The sequence below is a fragment of the Bos indicus genome, chromosome 12, assembly GCF_029378745.1.
Source record: "Bos indicus isolate NIAB-ARS_2022 breed Sahiwal x Tharparkar chromosome 12, NIAB-ARS_B.indTharparkar_mat_pri_1.0, whole genome shotgun sequence".
Classification (NCBI taxonomy): domain Eukaryota; kingdom Metazoa; phylum Chordata; class Mammalia; order Artiodactyla; family Bovidae; genus Bos; species Bos indicus.
Window position 1 is genome coordinate 32214573 of NC_091771.1, and position 26624 is coordinate 32241196.

The window sequence follows — 26624 nt, forward strand, 5'->3', positions numbered from 1 at the left end:
AAATTTGCTGCATGGAGTGGTAAGAACTTAGTTTCTGTGTAAATTAAGATCAGAATTATGTACTGCTTGAGGGTACTTCTAGGTGCTTTTTGCATAGAAGCCTTTGCTGTTGTTTAGTTGGGGTACAAACTATTAGTCATTTTTTTTTTCCCTTTCACACCGGCTGGAAACCACCCGCTGTTGTCTTTCTAGATGTCCTGGAGCTTCTCATCGGAGAGCTGCCCTAGAGAAACGAAAAACTAGTAAGACTCAGATGGAGATCGAGAATGAAAATGGAACCACTGTCACAGACCTTCCAGCTGCTTTATCACCCGAAACAGACTGCTCAGGGCGGACCCTGACATCGGCATCCCTTCCCTCCTGGACGGAGGAGCCCGGCCTGGACAACCCCGCCTTTGAAGAGAGCCCAGCTGGGGACAGTACGTGCCGCCCCCGCCTCTGTTCTCCACCTTGTCTCAAATCAGGCGTTCCTTCCTTCCTTCCCACCTCTCCCCGCTGCCCTCCCACATGTGTTGTTTTCCTCTTTAAACAATTAACTTTGAGATATGGTTCACATACCACAGAAGTCACCCTTTTAGGGGTACAGTTCTAACAGCTTGCAGCTTGGAAGCAGGATGTGGAACTTAGCCCGAGAAAGGGGACCTTTCCACTCCCTCTTATATTCAGTCCAAGATTCACTGGTTGTTAAACTGCGTCTTATTGTGTTTGTGTTCAAACGTTTGCTTGTCACTTCTTAACTAAGAAAACAACAATAACAAGAGCAACAAAAATAATGACCCCAGTTAAGTGCCTCTTGTGTCAGGCTCCGTGCCAGACCCTCTCCATCCACTAACTGACCCAAAACCTGTGTCAGTGCCGTGAGGAGGTTGTATCAGGGAGAATCTGGAGAGACTGCTCGGTCAGCATGTGCGGCCAGAGAAGGACAGGGTGTGTCTCTGACGCCGAGGCCACTCCTCTGACTGCTGCGATGCTCTGGTGGTCCCCTCGACTCCCGCCCGCTAGGAAAGCCTATAGTCGTGGCTCCTGGGCATAGCTTGGTGGTTGGCCCTGGGTATTTACTTTTAAATACTTAAATTACTGTTAAATATACTTTTCTTGAAGAAGTTCATACAAATTCAGATTTTGCCTGCCACAGCCATAACCCCTTTTTAAGATGCTCCCTTTCTCAGGGCCTGTGTGACTTCCCTCTCACCCTGTGGTGACCACATACGAGAACTGTCTTTTCTTTATACTGCTGTGCACTGTTGACATTTGTTCCACCCTCCAGGGGCTTCCTTCATAGCTCAGTTGGTAAAGAATCTGCCTGCAATGCAGGATACCCCAGTTCAGTTCCTGGGTCAGGAAGATCTGCTGGAGAAGGGATAGGCTACCCACTCCAATATTCTTGGGCTTCCCTTGTGGCTTAGCTGGTAAAGAATCCACCTGCAATGCGGAAGACCTGGGTTCAATCCCTGGGTTGGGAAGATTCCCTGGAGAAGGGAAAGGCAACCCACTCCAGTATTCTGGCCTTGAGAATTCCATGGACTATACAGTCCATGGGGTCACAAAGAGTCAGACACAAGTGAGTGACTTTCACACGTACCACCCTCCAGACTGTCTCATCAGTTAGGATGAGGTGATGCTCTCTTAATACAACTTTCAGATCTCTGTGTCACCCCTCATGATCTGGTATGTAGCTGGTTGCAATAATTTACTGATCACCTTTAGGAGAAGAAATGTTCAGATAATCTTAGCACACAGATATTGTTTGTCATTCTGTTTTCTTATCCAGTGGTATTGCATAGCTGTTAATGTAATATGACTTCTTTGCCTGAAGATAATCAAGATATAAAATGTTTCTCTTTCCATCTATTTTTCTCTCACTTTTAACTCGGCAGCCACACCACAACCACTTAGCTTACCAGAAGGTGAAATCACCACCATCGAAATCCACCGGTCTAATCCTTTTATTCGGCTAGGAATTAGTATTGTGGGTGGCAACGAAACGCCACTGATTAACATTGTCATCCAGGAAGTCTACCGCGATGGGGTGATCGCCAAAGACGGACGCCTCCTTGCCGGGGACCAGATTCTTCAGGTACTCGTTTTAATTCCTCTGTCACCTTGGCGCTTTCTCGTTCTTACTCATGAGATTAGAACAACATTGTGGTACTGTGGGACCTGCGTTGTATGTAAGTGAGTTTTGCTATTTTTATATGCAAAGTGTGTCAGAATTTGTTTGCAATTTCTCCCCTTTCCCAAGAGCTGGCTCGGGACAGGTGGTGTTTTCTTAGCCTTAAGGCTAAGGAGAGAGGGAGGTGAGGCTTCTGTGTGGGATAAAGTTCCAGCCTGGTGCTGGCTGTCCACCTTCGTCCTTCCAGTTTTGCTTAGCCCTTCTCCCCTCTCCTTATGTGAGCCACTGACCATCTTCATTGCTCCATTCATCACTTGGCACATCAGGACAGTGCACTGTGTAAGTGGACTTGTCTTTTCTGTGTGACCGCAGCCACCCTGATGGAGTGGATGTGGCTCTAACATCCTGCCAGGCATAACCACCTCCTTTATTGAAGTAAACCTGGAACCTCTAGGAATTTCCTCACCCCTAGGTGTATGCTGCCCCTCAGGTATGTTATCCCCACTGTAACACTTGGACCCCAAACTCTTAGCACGGCTGATACAGACGGAACTTTCCAGCAGGGTTTTGTTTAGAAATACTAAGAAGAAATAGGGTACAGGAAGCGTCACAGTCCTGCTTATGTAAACTCAGCTTCTTGACTGTGCAGTGTTTACCAGTAAGCGCACGCTTCACTGCACAGCTGTGATTGCTCTCACCTTATGACATTAGTCTCTAGCAGTACAAGGCTGGCAAAACCTGTGGGTACCTCACCTGTACTCCCAGCCCCGAGGCTGGGTCCGCGGGCTGCCCCCACATCCTGACATGCGGGCGGTTCAGGAAAAGAAAAGAGCCCAGCTGCCCTTTTCTGCAGCTCATATATTGTCTTTTTTTGGTCCCATTTTCTCCAACTGCCAGCCATTCTGTTAGTGTACATGGGTTTTTCTGTTTTCTTTTTTGCCAATAGTGATATACTAGCATTAGGTACTCTTTTTCTAAATTTTAAAGGTAAAAAATAAATACTTTGTTTTCATTTGCATTGTTTGAGTACAACTGAGGTTAAATAGTTTTTTAGGCTTTGTTAGCTAATATAGTTGGGCAGTAGACTTTTTACTCCTCTGTTTTAGAGAATTGTGTTAAGTAATATAACTGAATCCTTATAACTCAACATTACAGTTATCTGAAATTATTGACTATATTTTTTGAAAATTAACTCAAAGCTATATACATTTACACTATAGAAATTCCAAGGCACTGTTATTTATGGAGGCATAATACTAATAATTCTAGTAATAGTCATCTGAAATCCAGTTTAATGATTCAAACTGGTAACAAAATATGAACACATAACCTGATTAATGAATTCAAAAGGATCTCTGCTACTGTGGGCCCAGACTTCTGCTTGGCCTCTTGATTGTTTGTGCTGGAATCAGTAAGTAAAGCCACACCCCTCACCCACATGTGGAGTATTAATGGTCACTCAGAAGTGAAATGGCAACCCACTCCAGTACTCTTGCCTGGAAAATCCCATGGACGGAGGAGCCTGGTAGGCTGTAGTCCATGGGGTCGCAGAGTCGGACACAACTGAAGCGACTTAGCAGCAGCAGCAGCAGAAGTGAATACCGGGAAAGGAGGCTTCTTGGAATTTGTTACTATCTGGTTATCTCTATCTTTGTATGAGCTACATAAATAATACAGGGAGCCCAATTTGAAAATACCCGAGAGTTGTGAAGATGGTATATTTATAGAGCAAAGAGCTCCAAGCCTGTGCTTTTATTTTAGCAAACTATTTGCAGTAACAGGTGTGGCTTTGGTTTTCCCACATTAAACACACACCTTCTTCTGCTAAATAGGCTCTTTCACTAGGAGACCCATATACCTTCAGGGCCTTTTGTGATGCAGCCTTTTGAGCAGTTGGAAGAAAAAAAATACTGCTGGTATAAATTACATCAGTGTCACAATTAAAGATAATACAACTTTTAAGAGCATTATGAAGAATGAGTGTTCTCAGTTGGAGTTATCATCAATGATTGAGGCATGTTCAGTTTTAAAGGAAAATAACCACAGCTGTGTGTTGATTGAAAGTGAAGTGAAAGTGTGAGTCGCTCAGTTATGTCCGACTCTTTGTGATTCCATGGACTATAGCCCGCCTGGCTCCTCTGTCCATGGGGTTCTCCAGAAAGAATACTGGAATGGGTTGCCATTACCTTCTCCAGGGGATCTTCCCGACCCAGGGATCAAACCCGGGTCTCTTGTACTACAGGCAGAGTCTTTACTGTCTGAGCCACCAGGGAAGCCCCATGTGTTGATTACACTGGTACAAAGCACATTTAACCAAAATGGTCGAGTTTACTCTTCTGGCACTGCTTTTACAAAGCCTAGAAACAATAATTTATTTGGTCTCTTCTTTCTCTGCATTTTTCCAGCAACCACACATTCATGAGGGAAAACTTTTTTCTCTTGTGGGATATTCCACACCTACTGCTCATGGCTAGTTAAGAGGCTGTATGCTTTCGCATGGCTACGACTGGGTTTTGGCCAGAGTCATGTGATATCTGAATGCAAGAAAGACAAATATGAGCTGAGAGCTAGGTCGCTCTTAGCTGAATAGACAGAAAGAATGGTTTTTGATTCATGGATCCATGGCCGACTAGTCTTTTTAGACACTGCTTTAATTATGTACTTGATCCCGTGTTATAAAGTGTTCTTATTGAGGGCTTGGGTAGCTACCAAATGCACAAAAGGCTCAGATTTGAGAGAACAGCAAGTTTGTGTATGATACCTATGAATTTGAAGTTTTAAAGACATCAACAGGCCAAAATAAACAACATTTCAAGGTAATAGTGTTCAGAACTATCAACCCTAGATTAACAGGAAGTGGGGAGGCCTCGCTTCATGTAGATTAACATGAAAAAAATGTAAGGAGTTCAGGTGATCACACCTACCTCAGCCAGAGCCTTATCCCCCTCACTGTTGCATTGGGTTGGGAACAGCTCTCACTGTGAAAAATACAAGAGCTAATCTCCTCCCATTGGGTAAACAACTGGAGCTGAGTGTATTTTCTTAGTGATGTTACATGTCCAAGGATCAGTCACTGTACTTATTTCAGAGTTACAAAGTTTAATAAGTGTTCTGTGAGTACTAAATTATGCTTATGTTTGTTAGATACATTACACTTGTGAGCCAAAGAATTAGAGTGAAATTATGATTATCTGCTTTAAAGTAAAAGTCACTCATCTGAAATGAGATACATTTGGAATGCGTCAGTTTCCTTAAGTTTATTTTCTCTAACTTAAGTGGATTTCATTTGATCAAGCAAACTTGTAATCCAGTAGACCTTCCGTTTCTGTTCCACTAGAGCTAGTCTTTCATCACCCCTTGCCATACCTGATGTTGACTAGTTAGGCTCATCCTGACTCGGTGGAGTGGATAGTGGTAAACACATTTTACACATGAGACACTCAAACAAGCTCTGAAATCCACCACAGGTTATCCAGCTATCATTAAAGGCTGTGATCTGAACTACCAATCTCTATATACTGCTCTTCATTTTAAGTTAATTTTAGGAAGTCTGTCTTTTAGAATGTCTTTGTAAAGCGTTCTTTGTAAATAATGACTGTATATGTTTTTCACAAGGTTGGTCTCCTTTGGAAATGTTGCACATTTCCACAACTTGGCAAAATGAGAGTTGTCCTAATGCTTTCTTTCCAGGTCAACAACTACAACATCAGCAGTGTGTCACACAACTATGCCCGGGCCGTGCTGTCGCAGCCCTGCAGCACTCTGCAGCTCACCGTGCTTCGAGAGAGGCGCTTCGGAAGCCGTGCGCACGGCCACCCCGAGGGCGGCTCGCCCCGGGAGGAGGTCTTCCCAGTGGTGCTGCACAAGCGGGACTCTGCTGAGCAGCTAGGCATCAAACTCGTGCGCAGAACCGACGAACCGGGCGTCTTCATCCTTGACCTGTTGGAAGGCGGGCTGGCGGCCCAGGACGGCCGGCTGAGCAGCAACGACCGGGTGCTAGCTATCAATGGCCACGACCTGAAGCACGGGACGCCTGAGCTGGCTGCCCAGATCATCCAGGTGAGCCCTGCCCGTGCCCACTGAGCTTGCCTAGTCTCCCCTCGGAGTTCAGTGCGCGTTCTCACCAGCAGGTAACATCGATCGGTCTGGGGTGGTGCGACGTCGCCTCACCATCCAGCCGGGCCACCTAAATTCTTCCACACTGTCTAATCCACGCTAGTCCTGCCTCTTCCCAGCTGATCTGCACCCCCGTGACCTTCTAGGTGGGCTGTTTCTAAAGGCCCTTTGGTGTCAGGTGGCCGGTGGTGGTGTCCACACTTCACATGTGGACTTGTGGGAGCAGCAAGACCCCAGGGGCTGTAGTCACCGAGGGTGCGACTCACCTGGTGTCTCCACTCCCCTGCACTTCTCAGTCCATAAAAATAGGGGAAGGTAACTTACTCTTCAGAGTATCTCTATAGTGTCTTTTTTTTTTAAATATAATATTTTCTGGAAGTAGGTTGTCATTATTAGAGAAAAGAAATGTGTTTTCATTAACAGCATCAAAACAGATGAGTTAAAAACCAGAGACGATCTTTAGGTTCTAGGATGCCATGGCATCTAAGGGGGAGTGGGGAGATGGGGGGCTTCCCACAGCCTTACAGGAAGGTAAAGCAAAATGGGTTTTTTTAAGCAGGCACAACACATATTGCAGTGGAAACCAAGCGTCCGTTAATTGAATATCTGAAATTAAGGTAGGTTGATAGTCATGAAATATGTGTATGTACATAGAATTAAATAACAGTGAGGTTTTAAGACTAAGAGAAAGTTTCACTTCCTCTTTAACCTACTCCCTTTTTTTTTTTTTTTTTTTTTTCACTTTTTGGTTAAATGTAGCCTTCAGGAAACATGGTCACAGCCATACTGCACTGACAGGAGGTTCAGGCATTGGTCTTGTTTCATAGACGTCAAGCTTAAAGAAATCGAATGCCTTGACATTCCCTCACATCAGAGGCAGCACTCAGGGCACCAGGGGCTATACCTGTGGGTCGCATCAGCTGCTGCCCTGCTAAGAACAGTTTATCTTGTGTGTGGGGGGGTAGTTAACCCAGTTTGGAAATTTGTTAAAGGAAATGAGTGAGTTGGATATGCTTTTTGAAGTGAGAAGTCAGTTCAGTAAGATAGCCAGGAAGAGAGCAATATAGATTGACTGTGTCTCAGGCAGTGTTCTAAATTTCTAACCAAAATGTGGAAAATATAGTTACACAGGTAGAAAACACACTTAAAGTTTTTCATCAGTAATACATTTATTTGGATTTTTATAATTTAAATAGTTACATCATAATTTGTGTTGTGATTTTTTTCCCCAAGGCATAGAAAACTCAAGTTGCTCAATTTAAGTTTCTTTTTGAGAAAAATGAATGGGTTAGATCCCTGGGTTGGCAAGATCCCCTGGAGAATTCCATGGGCAGAGGAGCCTGGCAGGCTACAGTTGGTGTGGTCACAAAGAGTCAGCCACAACTGAGCAACTTTCACTTCCAATCATCTTATTGAGGATTGTAAAAATAACATAGATTCTGTGTCTAAAGTGGAAATAAAATACCGAAGATAAAATATTGAAAATATGTTAAAATTGACTTTGCACGAAACACTGCAAGCAATGTCAACATTGTTTGGAGAACATCCTTACAAACTCCTGAGTGTATATGTCCACAGAGTTCTGAATTCGCAGCTTTGTGTCTGCAGTATGTTGTGAACATCCTAACTATGAAAGTAAGTGTAGAACTATGTCCTGATCTTCACCAGCTGATTGACTCAGTCATCTCCTGTTGACAGACTTGCATGTTTTGTTTTCATTTTAAAAGAGAGTTACCCTTCAAGAAGTCCTGGGGAGGAAGAACACCTCCTTGGGGAGGTGGACTGCTCTGCCTGGGTTGTTGGGGAGGGGGTTCTGGGGGGGGTCTGTCCAAGAGCTGTGTGTGTATTTTTGCGGCAGACACCTTGAACCACAAGCTCACAAGACCAGCTCCCTTCCTCCTGCCACCAGGCACTTGCAGCCACCCCAGGCAAGGCGCTGGTGTAGTGATGGGAAGTACCTGTGCTCTGCGAAATGAGAAACATTGGTAATGACTGGTGGCTGTGTCTGTATTTCCTCCAGGCCAGCGGGGAGAGGGTGAGTTTAACAATTGCCAGACCAGGGAAACCCCAGCCTGGAAGCACCGTCCGAGAGGCAGGAACTCAGAGCAGCAGCCAGCACCACACACAGACGCTGCCTTACAATAGACCCAGCTCGCATAAGGTGAGGCGCCTGCTCATGGTTCTGAATTCATCCACCCTCCAAGGATAAGTCATTACAAGCTGGTGAGACTTTAATGAGGGCTGTGCACTCCTGGAGAAGGTGCACAGAAGTGTTTGTGCAGTGTGTGCATCCTGCCACTTTGGAGAGTGCCTGTCTCAGCCCCTCAGTCAGTAGTTTCTTGGTGGGGAAGGCCTCCTGCCAGGTGATTAATGAGAAGTAATTGTCCAGAAAAATCTTTGGTTTGTTTAGTTCTGTTTGAAAGTGGGACTTAACTTGCTCATTTAAATGTAAAGTTTACATAATTGAAAAGGCATAATGAAGACAATGATTGACAGCCTGTACTTAGCAACTATAGGTAGCTTGCCTAAAACAGAATTAGACATGTGTGCAACTATAGGTAGCTTGCCTAAAACAGAATTAGACATGTGAATATTAAACACATAACTCATAAATTTTGACAGCTACATGTATAGCATATAATTTTATCTTCTAGAATAGGAAGACTACCCTAAATCTTTTTAAAATTCCTGTATGTTTTATCCCTGCTTCTTCAGTATTTCACTGGTTTTGTAACATATTCCAAGGTCTTTTACTTGTGCTGAGAATTTTGATACTGTCTCACTTAAGTTGCAGAAATTTAAAGAGGGTTTGTAGTTCCTTCTTGCTAAATGAGCTTCCACAGTCAATCTCTTTAAGTAAAATTAAATTTCTTTATTAAACAAAAACATCTGTTGGTCTGCTTAAAACCACAGGAAGTTCCCTGTGTGTTCAAATGACTTCTTAGTGTAAGGAGAGTATTTGAGAGAATACTTACCTTCGGAATGTCACAGGGACCCTGAGAAAAGCACCCCTTAACAGCAGAAGTATTTTTGGCCTGTCAGGTGTATCCTGGTTTCCTAGCTTAAGTACAGACTTGTCACTGGTTTCTGGTTTAGTTAATACTTGTAAGAAATTGTACCCACAGGCTCGTTCTCATTTCTGAACTGAAATTGAAGTATATGAAGGAAACCTGTAATTTCGCCTCCATGGTGATGACCATGAAAAAGGACTTACTGTTTTTAATAGGAATTTCAAATAGTTGTTTCATACGGCTGGTCCTTGCTTTATGCATATAATGTATATTCCTAAAAAATCATAAGACAAAAATAGATTACTGAATCTGTTTTTGAATTTTATATCATTGAATTTTACGGTAATTTGAGATATGAGTGTATGTACATAATTTTAAGACATGTAAAAAACTGTACCTGGTCGTTCCAACATTCGTATAGAAAACTCTGCTTCTTTTATTTGGGGCAAATATTTTTTTTCCTTAACTCTCTTGCTAAATCTTGTTGTCTTTAATGTTATATGACAACTGACTGACGCATTTGAAAAGACCCTGATGCTGAGAAAAACTGAAGGCGAGAGGAGAAGGGGATGACAGAGGATGAGATGGTTGGATGGCATCACCAACTCAATGGACAAGAGTTTGAGTAAATTCCAGGAGTTGGTGATGGACAGGGAGGCCTGGAGTGCTGTGGTCTGTGGGGTCGCAGAGTCAGACATGACTGAGCAACTGAACTGAACTTACATGACAACATTTTAAATGGAATAAGTTTAGCATTACTGTGTACTCTGCAAATCTGATTGGTTAGAACAACCATATGAAGTATACTTTTAAGTGTTAGCTATTTACTACTAAAATACTGCATTTGTTATATAAAATCCTGATTTGGAAAAAGGGTCTCCTAGGGAAAACAAACACAAATTCACCCAAAGAAAACCCGTTCAGATGATTATAATCATTGTAAAAATCACAGCATACATGAGCCTGCTACTAGGCCTCTAGCTGCTTAGATAAACATTTGTATGATTTAGAACTTTAACTGAAGTATACTGAGTATAATCTTTAAAGTTTGGTTTGGTTCCATTCCCAAGGAGAAATTGTATATCTGAGCCCTCTAGACAACTAAAACAACTAATTGATTAAATACCTGAAAGCCAAAATTGCTAGTAAATATACTCAAGACTACTGAATTTACAGGAGTTGTCTTAACAAAGTGGGTTTTGTCCATTTTTGAAGGATACTAAGATAGATTTCATACCTTTAAACAGGCTTAAGACATTTCCAAGTTTTCTATTAGGTCATAACATTTTCTAGGAGTGCTAGCCAGTTCTTGCAAGTAGCTCCCTTAAATAAAATTTCAAGAGTTATATGTGTTCTAGGATCAGAGAAAGGGAGATGGGCCTGCAGTTTCAGGGGCTGGATTAACAGATAGGTACATGTCAGTGCTTTCAAATCATGTCAATAAAGGAGTGCTACAGTTCTGTAACCATAAACTCATATTTCTATTGTTGATATTGTTAATAATGTTAATTCTTACCTGCATTTTCTCATAGTTGCTAAATGTTGGAAACCTTCTTATGTTAGCTTTCCCTGTGGGATAGTAGTAGTGTGGTGTGGTGTGGGCGCACACAAACATATGTATACGGAGTGCGTCATATTATGTGCACATGTTCAAATATTTGCATCTGCTCAAATCCCTGTGCAGAGACTTAAAGAGCTGTATGATTTGGGACAAGTTACAAGAGCTGAGCTGTTTCCTCATCTATAAAAGTGGGGTGGGAGGGGCAATAGTACACTTACTTTGAAGACCACAGTGAAGATTAAATTAAATAATGTATATAGTGCTTCCCTGGTGGCTCAGTGGTAAAGAATCCGCCTGCTAATGCAGGAGAGACGGGTTTGATCCCTGATCTGAGAAGATCCCATGTGCCACTAAGCCCATGCACCACAACTGTTGAGCCTGTGCTCTAGGGCCTGTGCCCTGCAACAAGAGAAACCACCACAATGAGAAGCTCCTGCACCATAATGAAGAGTAGCCTCCACTTGCCACAACTAAAGAAAAGCCTGTGTAGCAATGAAGACCCAGCACAGCCAAAAACAAGTAAACTTAAACAATAATGCATAAAATCCATGAGCTTTGCACACAGTAAGTCTTCAATATTGTTTTAATATTCCTGTTATATATATGTACCTTGATTTTATTGAATTCTATTTTCAAAAGAAAATTGGTTATCAAGAGTATCTCAGTAATAAGTAACAGTAACAGATGTCAATAAAAATAGCTTTTCCTTGAGAATATAGTTCGTTGGGGATTTATTTCCCTGTCATTAACTTCAAAAATTCAATTATTTTATATCCTTTTAGTTTTTCATAAAAGGTTTGAAGGTATATTTGCATCTGCTTCATGACTGAGTGCTCTGATAACCTTTGTTAGTCAGAATCAGAAGATAAGTATGTAGCTTTTTTGGTTTTGGCAGTTAGTAAAATCCACACTTTAATACTACTGTCAACTTTTCTCTCAAAGAATATAAGAGAAAAATGGAAGTAAAATTAATTGGCTTCTCTTCAGGATCTTAAAATTCAAGTGCATTATTTACTTTTGTAGATTGATCCGACCTGGGAGCTCATGGTAACTATATATAAATGATGACCTTGTTTTACTTGGACTTGCCTGTGTCAGCAGCCCTGAGTGTTTCAGTTCCATGTACAGTCATGTGAAGAGACAGTAGTCCAGAGTTTGCCATTGTGATCCACAGGGTTCCTGTGCCTGTGAAGAACAGTGTATTAAATTTCAATGCTATAGTGATTTTTTTTAATGTCTTTATAATTGCCACATAAATTTTTACTTCAGCTGTCTTTACTTTGCCTATATATATTATTTATTATCCAGTAAGTTTTTCCTCTCACATTTAGGATCTTGCCCAGTGTGTAACGTGCCAAGAAAAACACATTACTATAAAGAAAGAACCACATGAGTCCCTTGGAATGACAGTAGCTGGAGGCCGAGGAAGTAAGAGTGGGGAACTGCCCATCTTTGTGACCAGTGTGCCACCTCATGGCTGCCTTGCACGTGATGGCAGAATCAAGAGAGGTAAGCTAGGGGCTTGGACAGTTTCACCACATCTCTCAAACTCAGCTTGCATTCTTACAAATAAAGTATATCTAACAAAGGTTTCTGTTAAGCATAGCTTCTTAAAATATCCCTTGCATCAAGAATCTCTGCCCTCCAGGATCTAATGCCTGATGATCTGAGATGGAACTGATGTAATAATAGAAATAAAGTGCATAATAAATGTAATGTGCTTGAATCATCCCAAACCATCCCCCGCCCCCAATCCCAGTGGGAAAACTGTCTTGCGTGAAACTGGTCCCTGGTGCCAGAAAGACTGGGGACCACTGCTTTACGTATGGAAGCATAAGGCCTCTATAAGGTTAGAAAAATTCCTAATGTAAAGGGAAATTGCTGGAGCTTAATAATGGTTCTGTTACTTTCTAACAGTTACTTAGACTGTTGGGTTACTTTATGTTGGAAAAGATCCTCTAAGAGATTTATGTTCCCAGCATTATGGCAGACTAGATACTTGGAAAGATTATCTCTCTTGATTTTACTAACTGCCAGCAGAAATACGCTTGCTGACTATCAAAGTGTCTGAGTGGGAGGAAGCTCACAGAAGAGGTCGAGCAGAAGATAAACTTAATAAAAAGGTAGTGGTTTTAGGGATTAATTCATTCACAATTTCACAACCCCTATCAATACTACTAAAGAAGGAAATGGCAACCCACTCCAATATTCTTGCCTGGAAAATCCCATTGACAGAAGGAGCCTATAGTCCATGAGGGTCACAAGATTTCAACATGACTTAGCAACTAAACAACAGTCAATACTATATAATTTGTATGGGGGGTAGTAGTTGTAGAAATAGCATTCTCAATATATTTGGTTTGTTTCATATGGAAAAGTAAATCTTAAAAGCTATTTTCCAAAAGTGAAGTTGGAGCCCTACCTTACACCATATATAAAAATTAACTGATCCAAGACCTAAATGTAAGAGGTGAAACTTTTAGAAGAAAACCAAATGTAAATCCTGATGGCTTTGATTAGGCAGTAGATTAACAATGGTTATCTTAGATATGATACCAAAAACACAAGCAGTAAAAACAAAAACAGTAGAAAAGATCAATGAAACTAAAAGCTTGTTCTTTGAAAATATGAACAAAATTGATAAACTTTTTTCCAGGCTCAGCAGGAAAAAATGGAGAGGGCCTAAATCAGTAAAATAAGAAATGAGAAAGAAGTTAACAGCCAACACCACAGATATACAAATACAAAGGACTTTAGAGACTACACTAGCAACTATAAGCCAATACGATGGACAGTCTAGGAGAAATGGACAAATTTTTAAGAGAAGTACAATTTCCTAAGACTGAAACAGGATGATATAGAAAATATGAACAGACTGATTACAGGTACTGAAACAATGTCAGAAAAAAAACTCCCAATAAATAAGTCTGTTACCAAGTGACTTCATAGAATTCTGTCAAACATTTAGACAAGAGTTAGCACCTGTTCTTCAGAAATTATTACAAATAACTGCAGAGGAAGAAACACTCCCAAACTCAGTGTAGCCATTGTCACCCTGATACTAAAACCAGACAAAAATACCACAAAAAAATAAAAATTAAAGACCAGTACCACTAATGAACATAGACTCAGAAGTCCTCAAAAACATATTAGCAAATTGAACCCAACAATACATTTAAAGAATCATATACCATGATCAAGTGAGATTTATCCCAGGGGTACAAGGATTTTTCAATATCTGCAAATCAGGTTGATAAACATTAACAAATTGAAGGATAGAAACTATATGATTATTTCAGTAAATGTAGAATGAGCTTTTGACAAAATGCAACACCCATTTATGATTAAAAAAACTTTCCAGAAAATGAGCATAGAGGGAACCTACCTCAACATAATAAAGACCATGTGTGACAGACCCAGAGCTAACAAATTCAGTGGTGAAAAGCTGGAAGCATTCTGTCTAAAACTAGGAACAAGACATGGTTGTCCACTCTTACCATTTTTATTGAATATAGTTTTGAAAGTCCAGGCTACAACAGTCTGATAGAAGGACTCTAAATTGGAAAAAAAGTAAAACTGTCACTTTTTGCAGATGACATATTAATATTTAGAAAGTCCAAAACATGCTACCAGAAAACTACTGGAGTAGTTTTCAGTGAATTCAGTAAAGTAGCAGGATACAAAATTAGTGCACAGAAATCTGTTGCAATTCTATACACTAACAATGAAAGATAAAAAAAAGAGAAGGGAACAACCCCATTTACCATCACATCAAAAAGAATAAAAGACCCAAGAATAAACCTACCTAACAAGTTTCCCTGGTAGCTCAGACAGTAAAGAATCTTCCTGCAATGCAGGAGGCCAGGATTCAATCCCTGTGTTGGGAATATCCCCTAGAAAAGGAAATGTCAACCCACTCCAGTATTCTTGCTTGGGAAATCACATGGACAGAGAAGGTTGGCACACTACAGTCCGTGGGATGATAAAGAGTCAGACACGACTGAGTGAATAACACTTTCACTGTTCAAGGAGTCAAAACACCTGTACTCTAAAAGCTATAAGATGCTGATGACAGAAATAAAAAATGAGACAGATAGAGAGATGGATACCATGTTCTTTGATTGGAAGAATCAGTATTGTCAAAAGGAGTTTGTTTATTTTCAGATTCAGTGCAATTCCTATCAGATTACCAATGGCATTTTTCACAGAACTAGAAAAAAAACTAAAAATTTGGAAACACAAAATATCTGAAATAGCTAAAGCAACCTTGAGAAAAAAGCAGAGCTGGAGGAATCAGGCTGCCTGAACTCAGACTATACTACAAAGGTACAGTAATCAAAACAGTATGACACTGGCACAGAAGAGAAATATATCAATGAAACAGGACAGCCCAGAAATAAATGCTATAGTCAATTAATTACACACCTATAGTCAGTTACAAAGGAGGGAAAAATATACACTGGAGAAAAGACAGTCTCATCAGTAAGTGGTACTTGGAAAACTGGACAGCTACATGTAAAAGAATGAATTGAGAACATTCTCTAACACCATATATAGAAATAAACTCAAAATGAGTTAAAGACTAAATGTAAGACTGGATACTATAAAACTCCTAGAGGAAAACATAGGCAGAACACTGATGAAAACTGAAGCAATGTCTGGATCCATCTCCTGCAGTAATGGTAATAAAGACAATTGAGATCTAATTAAACTTAAAAGATTTGCACACCAAAGGAAACCATAAACGAAACAGAAAGACTACCTACAGAATGGGAGGAAATATTTGCAAACGATGCAGCCAACAAGGGGTTAATCTCCAAAATATACAAACAGCTCAGATATCAAAAACTAAACAACAAAACGATCAAAAAACAGGCAGATGATAATCTAAACATATTTCTCCAAAGAAGACATTAGATGACCAAAAGGCATGTGAAAAGATGCTCAAGATCTATGTATTTATATATATATATATATAAAACTGAATCACTGCTGTACACCTGAAACTAACATGACATTGTAAATCAACTAAAAATCTAAAACAGTAAACTGAACTTTATCAAAATCACAGATTTTTGTGCTGCAAAGGATACATCATTAAAGGGAAAAAACAACCCACAGAATCGGAGAAAATATCTATAAATTATGTATCTGATGAAGGGCTTGTATCTAGAGTACTTATAGAACCTTTATAACTCAATAATAAGAGATAAACCAATATTAAAATGGGTAAAGGATCTGAATAGTCATTACTCCCAAGAAGATACACAAATGGCCAATAATCATTTGAAAAGATGCTCAGTGACACTAGTTATTAGGGAAATGCAAATTCATCACTAGGATGAATATAGTTTAAAAAGACAATAACAAACATTGGCAAGGATGTAGAGAAACTGACTTATAATTTGCCAGCAAGACTACAGAATGGTACGATTGTTTTGTAAAACAGTTTAGCAGTTCTTTCAAAAGTTAAACAGTTCTCATATGACCCAGCAATTCCATTCCTAGAAAAATGAAAACATATGTTCACAAAAGACTTGTACATGAAGGTTTATAGCAGTACTTTCCATAATAGCCAAAAAGTAAAAACATCCCAAATGTCCATTTACTAGTGAATGGATGAAGAGAATGTGATTCATGCATACAATGGAATATTAATTAGCCATAAAAAAGAATGATGTATTCCCACATTCTACTGTACAGTAGAAATGAATCTTGGAAACATGCTAAGTAAAAGAAGCCAGTCACAAAAGACTACATGATTCCATATATATGAAATATCCAAATTATATTTATATGTCTATATATCTATCTTTAGAGATAGAAAATAGATTAGTAGTTGTTTAAGATTAGTGGTATAGGGTTTTGGAGGTGGTAATAAAAATGTTCTAAAAATGACATGTGATTGTTGTACATCTCTGACTATAAAACCATAAAATCACAGACTTTAATTGAATGGTATATGAATTATATCTTTATAAGGCTGTTTTTGTAAAGTTATTCATTCTGTTGTGGAATTTGAGGTAATTTTATTTATTTATATATATATATATTTAATTTTCTACAAAGAGAATGTTTGCTTTAATGAATTAGGAGAGGATTACTCTGGACTTTCTTAGTACAAATGTTTGTGCTTCTTATTAAAACTAATCCTTTCCTTCCTAACCTTTTATATAAGCTGCATTGCTCTTTTTCATTATATTACTCAGCCTAGCAACAGACACTGTTTTTCTTCCTCAAGCAGGACATGTTCGAATCATGAATTTCATTTGTGTTGGCCCAAGGATACCCTCTCTACATACTCTGATAGGTTTGCACTGTGTGAGCTATGTAGAGCTGTCTAGATGTATAAAACTGTATAAATATAAACTGCTGCCGCTGCTGCTGCTAAGTCACTTCAGTCGTGTCCGACTCTGTGTGACCCCATAGACGGCAGCCCACCAGGCTCCCCCGTCCCTGGGATTCTCCAGGCAAGAACACTGGAGTGGGTTGCCATTTCCTTCTCCAATACATGAAAGTGAAAAGTGAAAGGGAAGTCACTCAGTCGTGTCCGACTCTTCGCGATCCCATGGACTGCAGCCCACCAGGCTCCTCTGTCCATGGGATTTTCCAGGCAAGAGTACTGGAGTGGGGTGCCATCGCCTAGAATGTATTAAAAATCCATTTCTAAGGGCAAAAGATCAAATCATTTTCTTAATTGGAAGGAACTGTAGATAGAGAAATGACAGTGTCCAGGGCCTGTCCGCTGCTACACCAGCACTGACAATGTGAACCCGACTGAATCCCACAGCCACAACTTTTCCTGTATATTACTACATTTAAAAAAAAAAAATTGAATTGTTTGGGAGTGTTCTCTGTGAACTGGATTTTTCCTCAGTATTCTAGAATTACAAAGAAGAGAAAAATGGTCTCTTATCTCATCAGAGATTTTGGACCTAACCTTTGTTGATTAGTTTACAGATAACAGGATTCATAGGGAAGTAACCACTTGGTAACTCATTTTCCTTGTTTCTTCATTTGAACAGGTGACATCTTGTTGAACATCAATGGCATTGATTTGACCAATTTAAGCCACAGTGAGGCTGTGGCAATGCTGAAAGCCAGTGCCACATCCCCCACAGTGGCCCTGAAAGCGCTGGAGGTGCAGGTGGTGGAGGAGGCTGCCCAGGGCCTGGACGAGCCACTCAGCGCCGTCAGCGAGAACGAGTACGACGCTAGCTGGTCCCCGTCGTGGGTCATGTGGCTCGGGCTGCCCAGGTGCTGAGGCTTTTCTGTTCTTTTATGGAAAATTGTCATTACAGCCTTTATCAGGGTGTAGCACAGCAAAGTTAATGAGGAAGGAAAGAGGCTTTAGTTAGATAAAAATAACAACCCACTCCAGTGTTCTTGTCTAGAGAATCCTGTGGACAGGGGAGCCTGGAGGGCTGCCATCTATGGGGTCTCACAGAGTCGGACATGACTGAAGTGACTTAGCATGCATGCATTGGAGAAGAAAATGGCAACCCACTCCAGTATTTTTGCCTGGAGAATCCCAGGGACGGAGGAGCCTGGTGGGCTGCCAGCTGTGGGGTCGCATGCATGCGTTGGAGAAGGAAATGGCAACCCACTCCAGTATTCTTGCCTGGAGAATCCCAGGGACAGAGGAGCCTGGTGGGCTGCCGTCTATGGGGTTGCAGAGTCAAACACGACTGAAGCGACTTAGCAGCAGCAGCAGCTACGACTTCAAATCAGGTCAGTTTTTCTTCGTGCTTTGTGACCCCATGGTTTGTAGACCAGGCTCCTCTGTCCATGGGATTTCCCAGGTAAGAATAATGGAGTGGGTTGCTATTTCCTTCTCCAGGGAAACTTCTCGACCCTGGGAACAAACCCATGTCTCCTGCATTGGTAGGCAGATTCTTTACCACTGAGCCACCTGGGAAGCCCCCAGTTTTTCTTAGATTATTAGAGTCAAAAAGGTAAATTTAACAATAAGAACTAAGCTGAAGAGATTTACATATGCTTATAAAAATGACCCCTACTAGAGGTTCCCACGTGGGCCGCCATGAGAGTGGGCATTCGGTCTCCTGCTGAGAAGACTGTCCTTTACCAGCCTTACTCTGACACTGCTGGGAGGTGCTGACACGTGCTATTAGAGGCTCCCACGTGGGCTGCCGTGAGAGTGGGCGTTCATTCTCCTTGCTCAGAAGACTATCCTTTACCTTCACTCTGACATATGCTGAGACTCAGGTGTAGTCTCCACTGGGAAAACCAGGTCAAAGTGTCTTCCTGTCCCAGAGCTGTTCTAAAAGCCCTTTCTTAATCCTTTTAACTCTTCCTTAAAAGGAATATAAAACTGAGTTTTTATTGGACATAGAGAGACTGTAGGCCAAGTCACTGATGTTCACGAGTACGTGCTCTTAACCCCTGTTAGAAAGAGGTCATGGCTTTTGACCGGCTGACCAGCCAGGACATTCTTCAGCTGGTTAGTATCTGGTCATGAGACGTTTGGGACCTCCAGACCATGGCTGTGTGGTTTGGTACTGAGGCAGGGAGGATGCCCATTATATTATCATCTTCTTTTCCAGCTCAGTTCAGATTCTTACTGTAGAGAAGAATACTGAAATTGAACTATGACAGAACATTCTTTTAACCCAGTGTGAAAATGATTGATTCTTTAAGTAGTAAGAATGTACCAGTTTCTGAGCCATCTGGTTTCATTTGGAATAAATTACTAATAGCATTTATATGGTGCTGTACGGTTTATAAAGTATTTTCACATAAAGAATAACAGAAAAAAGTAAGAACATTATTGAACTTAGTTAATTTAATTTGCTGACTTGTCCTCTTGGTTAAAAGGATAAGACGGGGAAAAGAAGGCCCAAAATTGTAATAGAATTACTGTCACGGGGACCTATAGGGCTTTTGTGGAGAAAGATTTTTTTTTTTTTACAACAGAGATGATTAACTGCTTCATAGGTTTATTTCAAGCACCAAAAGTGATCTTTCTGCCCATTAAAAAGTCAACATAGCTATAATGCTTTTCAGTTCCTACAGACATGCCATCTAAGTTGTGAGATGTTGGCCCTGAGAAGGAGCCTAACTGATTATAAACACTCATCCCAAAAGTCTTTGTGTGAAGTTGCGCCCTCACGCTGAGCAGTTCCACACAGGTACCTCTGCCTCTGGTCAGGACAGGACCAGTGAAGTCCTGAAGAAACACCCCTGCTACTTGTAGCTCCCCTTTTCTGTTATCCCAGGCTAGTTTTGGGGTTAGCACTTCTTCCTGTGTTCAGAGCATTTTCTGATGTGCCAGGAACAGTAACAAAGATTTTAGGTGAGAAATACACAATATAGTACAAGGCAATAAACAGATTCAATGCAATGTCTATAAGTGGCATTTTTCACAGAACTAGAACAAAAAGTTTTAAAATTCGTATGTAAGCACAAAGGCCTCAAATAGCCAGAGCAATCCTGAGAACGAAAAACAGATAAGTGGTCAAGATGGTGGAGTAGAAGGACCTGAAGCTCAGTTTCTCCCACAAACATATCAAAAATGCATCTGCACATGGAATGAGTCTTACAGAGTGCCTGCTGGATGCTGGCAGACGACTTCAGAGAGCTGAAAGGACAAAGAGAATCTTGGGCTTCAGAAATGAGACCCGGGAGAGGACTGGGGTTGGCTGTGCAGAAACAGCCGGGGAGTGGTGGGCATCTGCTGCGACTACAGAGGGTGTACACGGAGGACGGCTGGCCACCCTTGAGACCAGGTGCCAGTGTCTGGGGATGTGCAAGGCAAGGGGCAGGACCTGCCGTTTTCCCCATATGCATACTCACAGAGGGCAGGACACAGCCTGCACAGGATCCAGGAGCCGCCATGAGCCACCACTGCTGCCTGCCCAGACACCAGGAGGGTCACAGTTGCTGCCGTCTCCTTCTCGGACTCCAGGTGTGGTCGCAAGACACCATCATGTGAGCCACCACCCGCCCAGATGCCAGAAACAGCCACAAACCACCATCGCTGCTCCCCTGGGACTCCAAGAGTGGTCTCGAGCTGCCTCCACACCCACCATGTGCTCTGGGGGTATGCCCAAACCACCCCTGCCACCAGAAACTCCAGGAGCAGGCCAGCCACTGCATCTGTACACACCCATCAAGGGGACATGACCGGCACACACTGAGGAGAGGCGGCAGGCATTCATGCTAAAGACAGCCCTCGCACCAAATATATTAAACCTTCACAAGTGACACAGGGATGCCCCTTCATATAAATAGCCCCCCAAGACCACAGTTTCTCCTAAACTCAGAATGAGAGAAATAGAAGTAAAATAAAGCAGAGGAACCGTTTCCCGTTAAAAGGCCAAGCGAATTCCCCTGAAAGAACAAACAGTGAAAGACCTCTTCAGTCTTATAGACACCAGTTTTAAAAAGGAGATGATGAAAATATTGAAGGAATTAAGAAAGGCTATGGACAGAAATGCAGAGTAAAAATGAACTAGAAATATAAAGAAAAACCAAGAAAAATAAGAAAGCTCATTTGCAGAGACAAAAGCTGAGCTGAAGGCAATGAATAGCAGAATGAATAATGCAGAAGAATGAATAAATGGCCTGGAAGAATGAATAATGGAAATCACCCAGTCAGGACAGCAGAGAGCCAAGTTGGGGGGAGGGGGGCATGGAGTGAAAGCAATAAACAGTGCCATGGGGTAATACAAAGTGTGCCAGTCTACTCATAGTAGGGACTCTGGTAGGGGAAGAAAGAAAATGAAATCAAAATGTATTTGAAGAAATTATGGCTGAAAATATCCCAAACCTAAAGAAGGAAATAGATACTCAGGTTCAGGGATCACAGAGGGTTGCAAACAGTCTAAACCCAAACAGACCTACACCAAGACGTAGTATAATACAAATGACAGAAGTTAAAGACTGGATCCTAAAGGCAGCAAGAGAAAAAGTTGATTACAAGGGAACCCCCACAAGGCTATCAACTGACTTCTCTGCAGGAATGGCAGCAGGCAAGGTAGTGGCAAGATAAATTCAAAAGTCCTGAAAAGAGAAAACTATACCACCCAGGATGCTCTCCCCAGGAAGATTATCATTTAGAACAGAGGGAGAGAAAAGGATTTCTCATACAAGCAAAAACTAAAGAATACGGCAATACTAAACATATCCGAAACTCCAATACTTTGGCCACCTGATGCAAAAAACTGACTCACTGGAAAAGACCCTGATGCTGGGAAAGATTGAATTCAGGAGGAGAAGGTGATGACAGAGGATGAGATGGTTGGATGGCATCACTGACTCGATGGACATGAGTTTGAGCAAGCTCCAGGAGTTGGTGATGGACAGGGAAGCCTAGCGTGCTACAGTCCATGGGGTTGCAAAGAGTTGGACACGACTGAGGGACTGAACTGAAAACATATCTGAAAGGAAAGATCGAAAGGTCTTCTCTAAATAGAAAAAAAAGGTAACAATCTACAGGGAAGAGAAAATCATAAGTGGAAAATAAATCACTTATATAAGCCAGTACACAGATTAACATATCATTGACCAGAGACATATGTTTTTAGAGAGTAATACAATTAATGTGCTCAGTTGTGTCCAACTTTCTGTGGCCTCTTGGACTGTAGCCTGCAAGGCTCCTCTGTCCATGGAATTTTCCAGGAAAATTTATTGGAGTGGGTTGCCATTCCTTCTCCAGGAGATCTTCCTGACCCAAGGATCGAACCCACTCCTCATGTCTCCTGAATTGGCAGGCAGATCCTTTCAAAACTGATGCATCACGAAATTTTGTGTTTCTAAAAGAACCCCCCTCAAAGATCCACTTTGTTTACTATCATGGAAGATAAAAGAACATATTCTAGAGGAAATACCACCCATAGGACAAAAAAAAAAAAAAAAAAGCCACCAGAAAGTGTAGCGTCTGCTCTTCCAGGGAAAAGCACAGTGAAACACTGTGTTTTTGTAATAGATGTTGTGATCCCCTGAACAGAGGAATCCGCCACACTGCCTGCCATGCTTTAATGAAATACTAGAATGCTTCACAGTAGGACATGTACAAAGTTTCAAATAAATACATTAAGTGCAAAAAACGTTGCTGATACGATTTGAGTTTACTCAAATGCAGGTGTTTCAATATTCACTTACATAACAAATTGCCAGCACAGGTGTTAAATTTCTGCAAAGAACCCCCCCAGTCGAAAATATGTTAAAAAAAGAAATAAAAAATAATTCCATGAAAGTGATGACCACACTGAACAACAAAAGAATGAACACGAAGATATAAAAGAGGTCATCAAAATTATATAAAATGTGGGGGAGGAGAGTAATTAAATGTAGATTTTTTCCCCCTCTAAAGTGAATTTGAGGCTGTATGACTACCAGTCTAAGGCAAATAGATATAGGAAGTGGGTAACATACTTGAAAAAAGATAACCACAAATCAAAAATATAAAATAGATTGACAGAAACCAGAAAGAAGAGAATGTAAATATAATACAAAAGAAAATCAAACCACAAAAGGAAAAACAAAAAGAAAAAACAAGGGACAAAGAAGAAATATAAAATGAATGGGAAAACAAAGTTTAAGATGACAATAAATACATATATACTACAATAAATATTATGTCTACTACTGTGGACAAGAATCCCTTAGAAGAAATGGAGTAGCTGTCATAGTCAACAAAAGAGTCCAAAATGCAGTACTTGGGTGCAGTCTCAAAAATGACAGAATGATCTCTGCTCGTTTCCAAGGCAAACCATTCAGTATCACAGTAATCCCAGTCTGTGCACCAACCACTAATGTCAAAAAAGTTGAACTTGGACAGTTCTATAATGACCTTTTAGAACACCAAAAAAAAAAAAAAATCAAAAACGATGTCCTTTTCATCATAGGAGATTGGAATGCAAAAGTTGGAAGTCAAGGGGTGCCTGGAGTAATAGGCAAGTTTGGCCTTGGAGTAAAAAATGAAGCAGGGCAAAGGCTAACAGAGTTTTGCCAAGAGAACGCACTGGTCATAGCAAACACCCTCTTCCATCTACACAAGAGATGACTGTACACATGGACATCACCAGATAGTCAATACCGAAATCAGATTGATTATATTCTTTGCAGCCAAAGGTGGAGACGCTCTGTAGAGTCAGCAAAAACAAGACCAGGAGCTTACTGTGGTTCAGATCATAAATTCCTTGTCGACAAATTCAGGTTTAATTTAAAGAAAGTAGGGAAAACCACTAGGCCATTCAGGGATGACCTAAATCAAATCCCTTATGATTACACAGTGGAAGTGACAAATAGATTCAAGGGATTAGATCTGATAGACTGCCAGAAGAACTATGGACAGAGGTTCATAACATTGTACAGGAGGCAGTGATCAAAACCATTCCCAAGAAAAAGAAATGCAAAAAGCTAAAATGGTTGGTTGAGGAGGCCTTACAGATAGCTGAGAAAAGAAGAGAAGCGAAAGACAAAAGAGAAAAGTAAAGATATATCCATCTGAATGCAGAGTTCCAGAGAATAACGAGAGATAAGAAAATCTTCTTAAGTGAACTTTGCAAAGAAACAGAGAAAAACAATAGAAAGGGAAAGACTAGAGATCTCTTCAGGAAAATTGGAACTATCAAGGGAATATTTTGACCAAAGATGGGCACAATAAAGGACAGAAACGGTATGGACCTAACAGAAGCAGAAAATACTAAGAAGAGGTGGCAAGAATACATAGAGAACTGTACAAAAAATATCATAATGACCCAGATAACCATGATGGTGTGATCACTCACCTAGAACCAGACATCCTGGAGTATGAAGTCAAGTGGACCTTAGTAAGCATTACTAAGAACAAAGCTAGTGAAGGTGATGGAATTCTAGCTGAGCTATTTCAAATCCTGAAAGATGATGCTGTTAAAGTGCTGTGTTTAATATGCCAACAAATTTGGAAAACTCAGCAGTGACCACAGGACTGGAAAAGGTCAATTTTCATTCCAGTCCCAAAGAAGGGCAATGCCAAAGAATGTTCAAACTACCGCACAATTGTACTCATTTCACATGCTAGCAAAGTAATGCTCAAAATCCTTCAAGCTAGGCTTCAACAGTATGTGAACCGAGAACTTCATATGTACAAGCTGGATTTAGAAAGGCAGAGGAACTAGAGGTCAAATTGCCATCATTTGTTGGATTATAGAAAAAGCAAGGGGATTCCAGAAAAACATCTACTTCTGCTTCATTGACTGCACTAAAGCCTTTGTGTGGATCACAACAAACTGTAAAATTTCCAATGAGAGCCAACTCATTGGAAAAGGCCCTGATGCTGGGAAAGATTGAAGGCAGGAGGAGAAGCGGGCAACAGAGGATAAGATGGTTAGATAGCATCACTGATTCAATGGACATGAGTTTGAGCAAACTCCGGGAGATAGTGAAGGACAGGAAACCTGGCGCGTTGCAGTCCATGGCGTAGCAAAGAGTCAGACATGAGTGATCAATTTAACAACAAAATACATATCTTAGTAAATTACCTTTAACATCAGTGGACTAAATGCTCTAGTCAAACAGAGTGGCAGCTGGATAAAAAAAAAAACAAGAGGCTATAATATACTGCTTATAAGAGACCCACTTTAGGGCAGAGGACACACAGATTAAAAGTGAGGGGGTGGAAAAACATTTCATGCAACAAATCACAAGCAAGTGGGGGCTGTAGTACTCAGACAAAATAGACTTTAAAGGCTATAAAGAAAGATAGACGGACACTATATAATGATAAAAGCATCAATACAAGAACAGGATTTTATACTCATCAACATACATGCATCTAATACAGGAGCACCCAAATACAGAAAACAAATACCAGCAGACATAAAGGGAGAAAATGATGGGTATACAATAATAGTAGGAGACTTTGATACCCTAGTGATGTCAATGGACAGACCTTCTAGACAGAAAATCAGTAAGGCAACAGAAATCCTAAATGATACAACAAAACAGGCTTAATTTCTATTTTCAGGATATTACATTTAAAAAAAACCCACAATACACTTTCTTTTCATATGCACATGGCACATTCTCTAGGAATTAACCACATACAAGGGCACAAAATAAGCCTCAAGAAATTTAAGAGTATAGAAATTATATCAAGCATCTTTTCTGATCACAATGGTACAAAACTAGAAATTAACCACAGAAAAGAAGAAAAATCAATTACATGGAAACTAAACAACACGCTACTAAAAAATCAATGGGTCAACAAGGAAATCAAAGAGGAAGTTTTTTAAAATACCTTGACAAATGATAGAGAAAGCCAGTCATACAAAATCTGGGAATGCAGCAAAATTATAGGGAAGTTCAAAGCAATACAGACCTTCCTCAAGAAAACAAGAAAAATCTGAAATAACCTAACCTACCACTTGAAACGATTAGAAAAAGAACAAACAAAACCTAAAGTTAGCAGAAAGGAGGAAATAAAAGATCAGAGAGGAAATAAAATAGAGATTTTAAAAAAATCAGGAAAAAATCAACACCAAGAACTGGTTCTTTGAAAGGATAAACAAGATTGACAAATCTCTGGCCAGCCTCACCAGGAAGAAAAGAGAGAACCCAAATAAGCAAAATAAGAAATATAAAAGGAGACATAACAACCAATGCCACAGAAATACAAAAAAACATGAGAGAAATACAAAAAAACTATGAATAATTAAATACCAACAAATTTGACAATCTAGAAGAAACAGATAAGTTTCTATAAACATACAGCCCACCAAAATTGAATCAAGAAGAAATAGGTAATTTTAGATTACTAGAAGTGAAATAGAATCTGTAATTTTACTGTCTTAGACTTTTTACTTTATATTGGTGTATA

General features: G+C 40.5%; 1 protein-coding gene across 1 annotated transcript in view; it reads left to right on the forward strand.

Annotated features, from left to right (window-relative positions):
• LNX2 (ligand of numb-protein X 2) overlaps window positions 1–26624 on the forward strand; it is an 89705-nt gene that overhangs the window by 56403 nt on the left and 6678 nt on the right. The window contains exons 3-8 of the mRNA XM_070800249.1: window positions 193–419; window positions 1878–2077; window positions 5804–6172; window positions 8250–8390; window positions 12133–12310; window positions 17827–18058. Of these exons, the coding sequence (XP_070656350.1) occupies window positions 193–419; window positions 1878–2077; window positions 5804–6172; window positions 8250–8390; window positions 12133–12310; window positions 17827–18058 (1347 nt within the window). The remainder of the gene's footprint in view (window positions 1–192; window positions 420–1877; window positions 2078–5803; window positions 6173–8249; window positions 8391–12132; window positions 12311–17826; window positions 18059–26624) is intronic.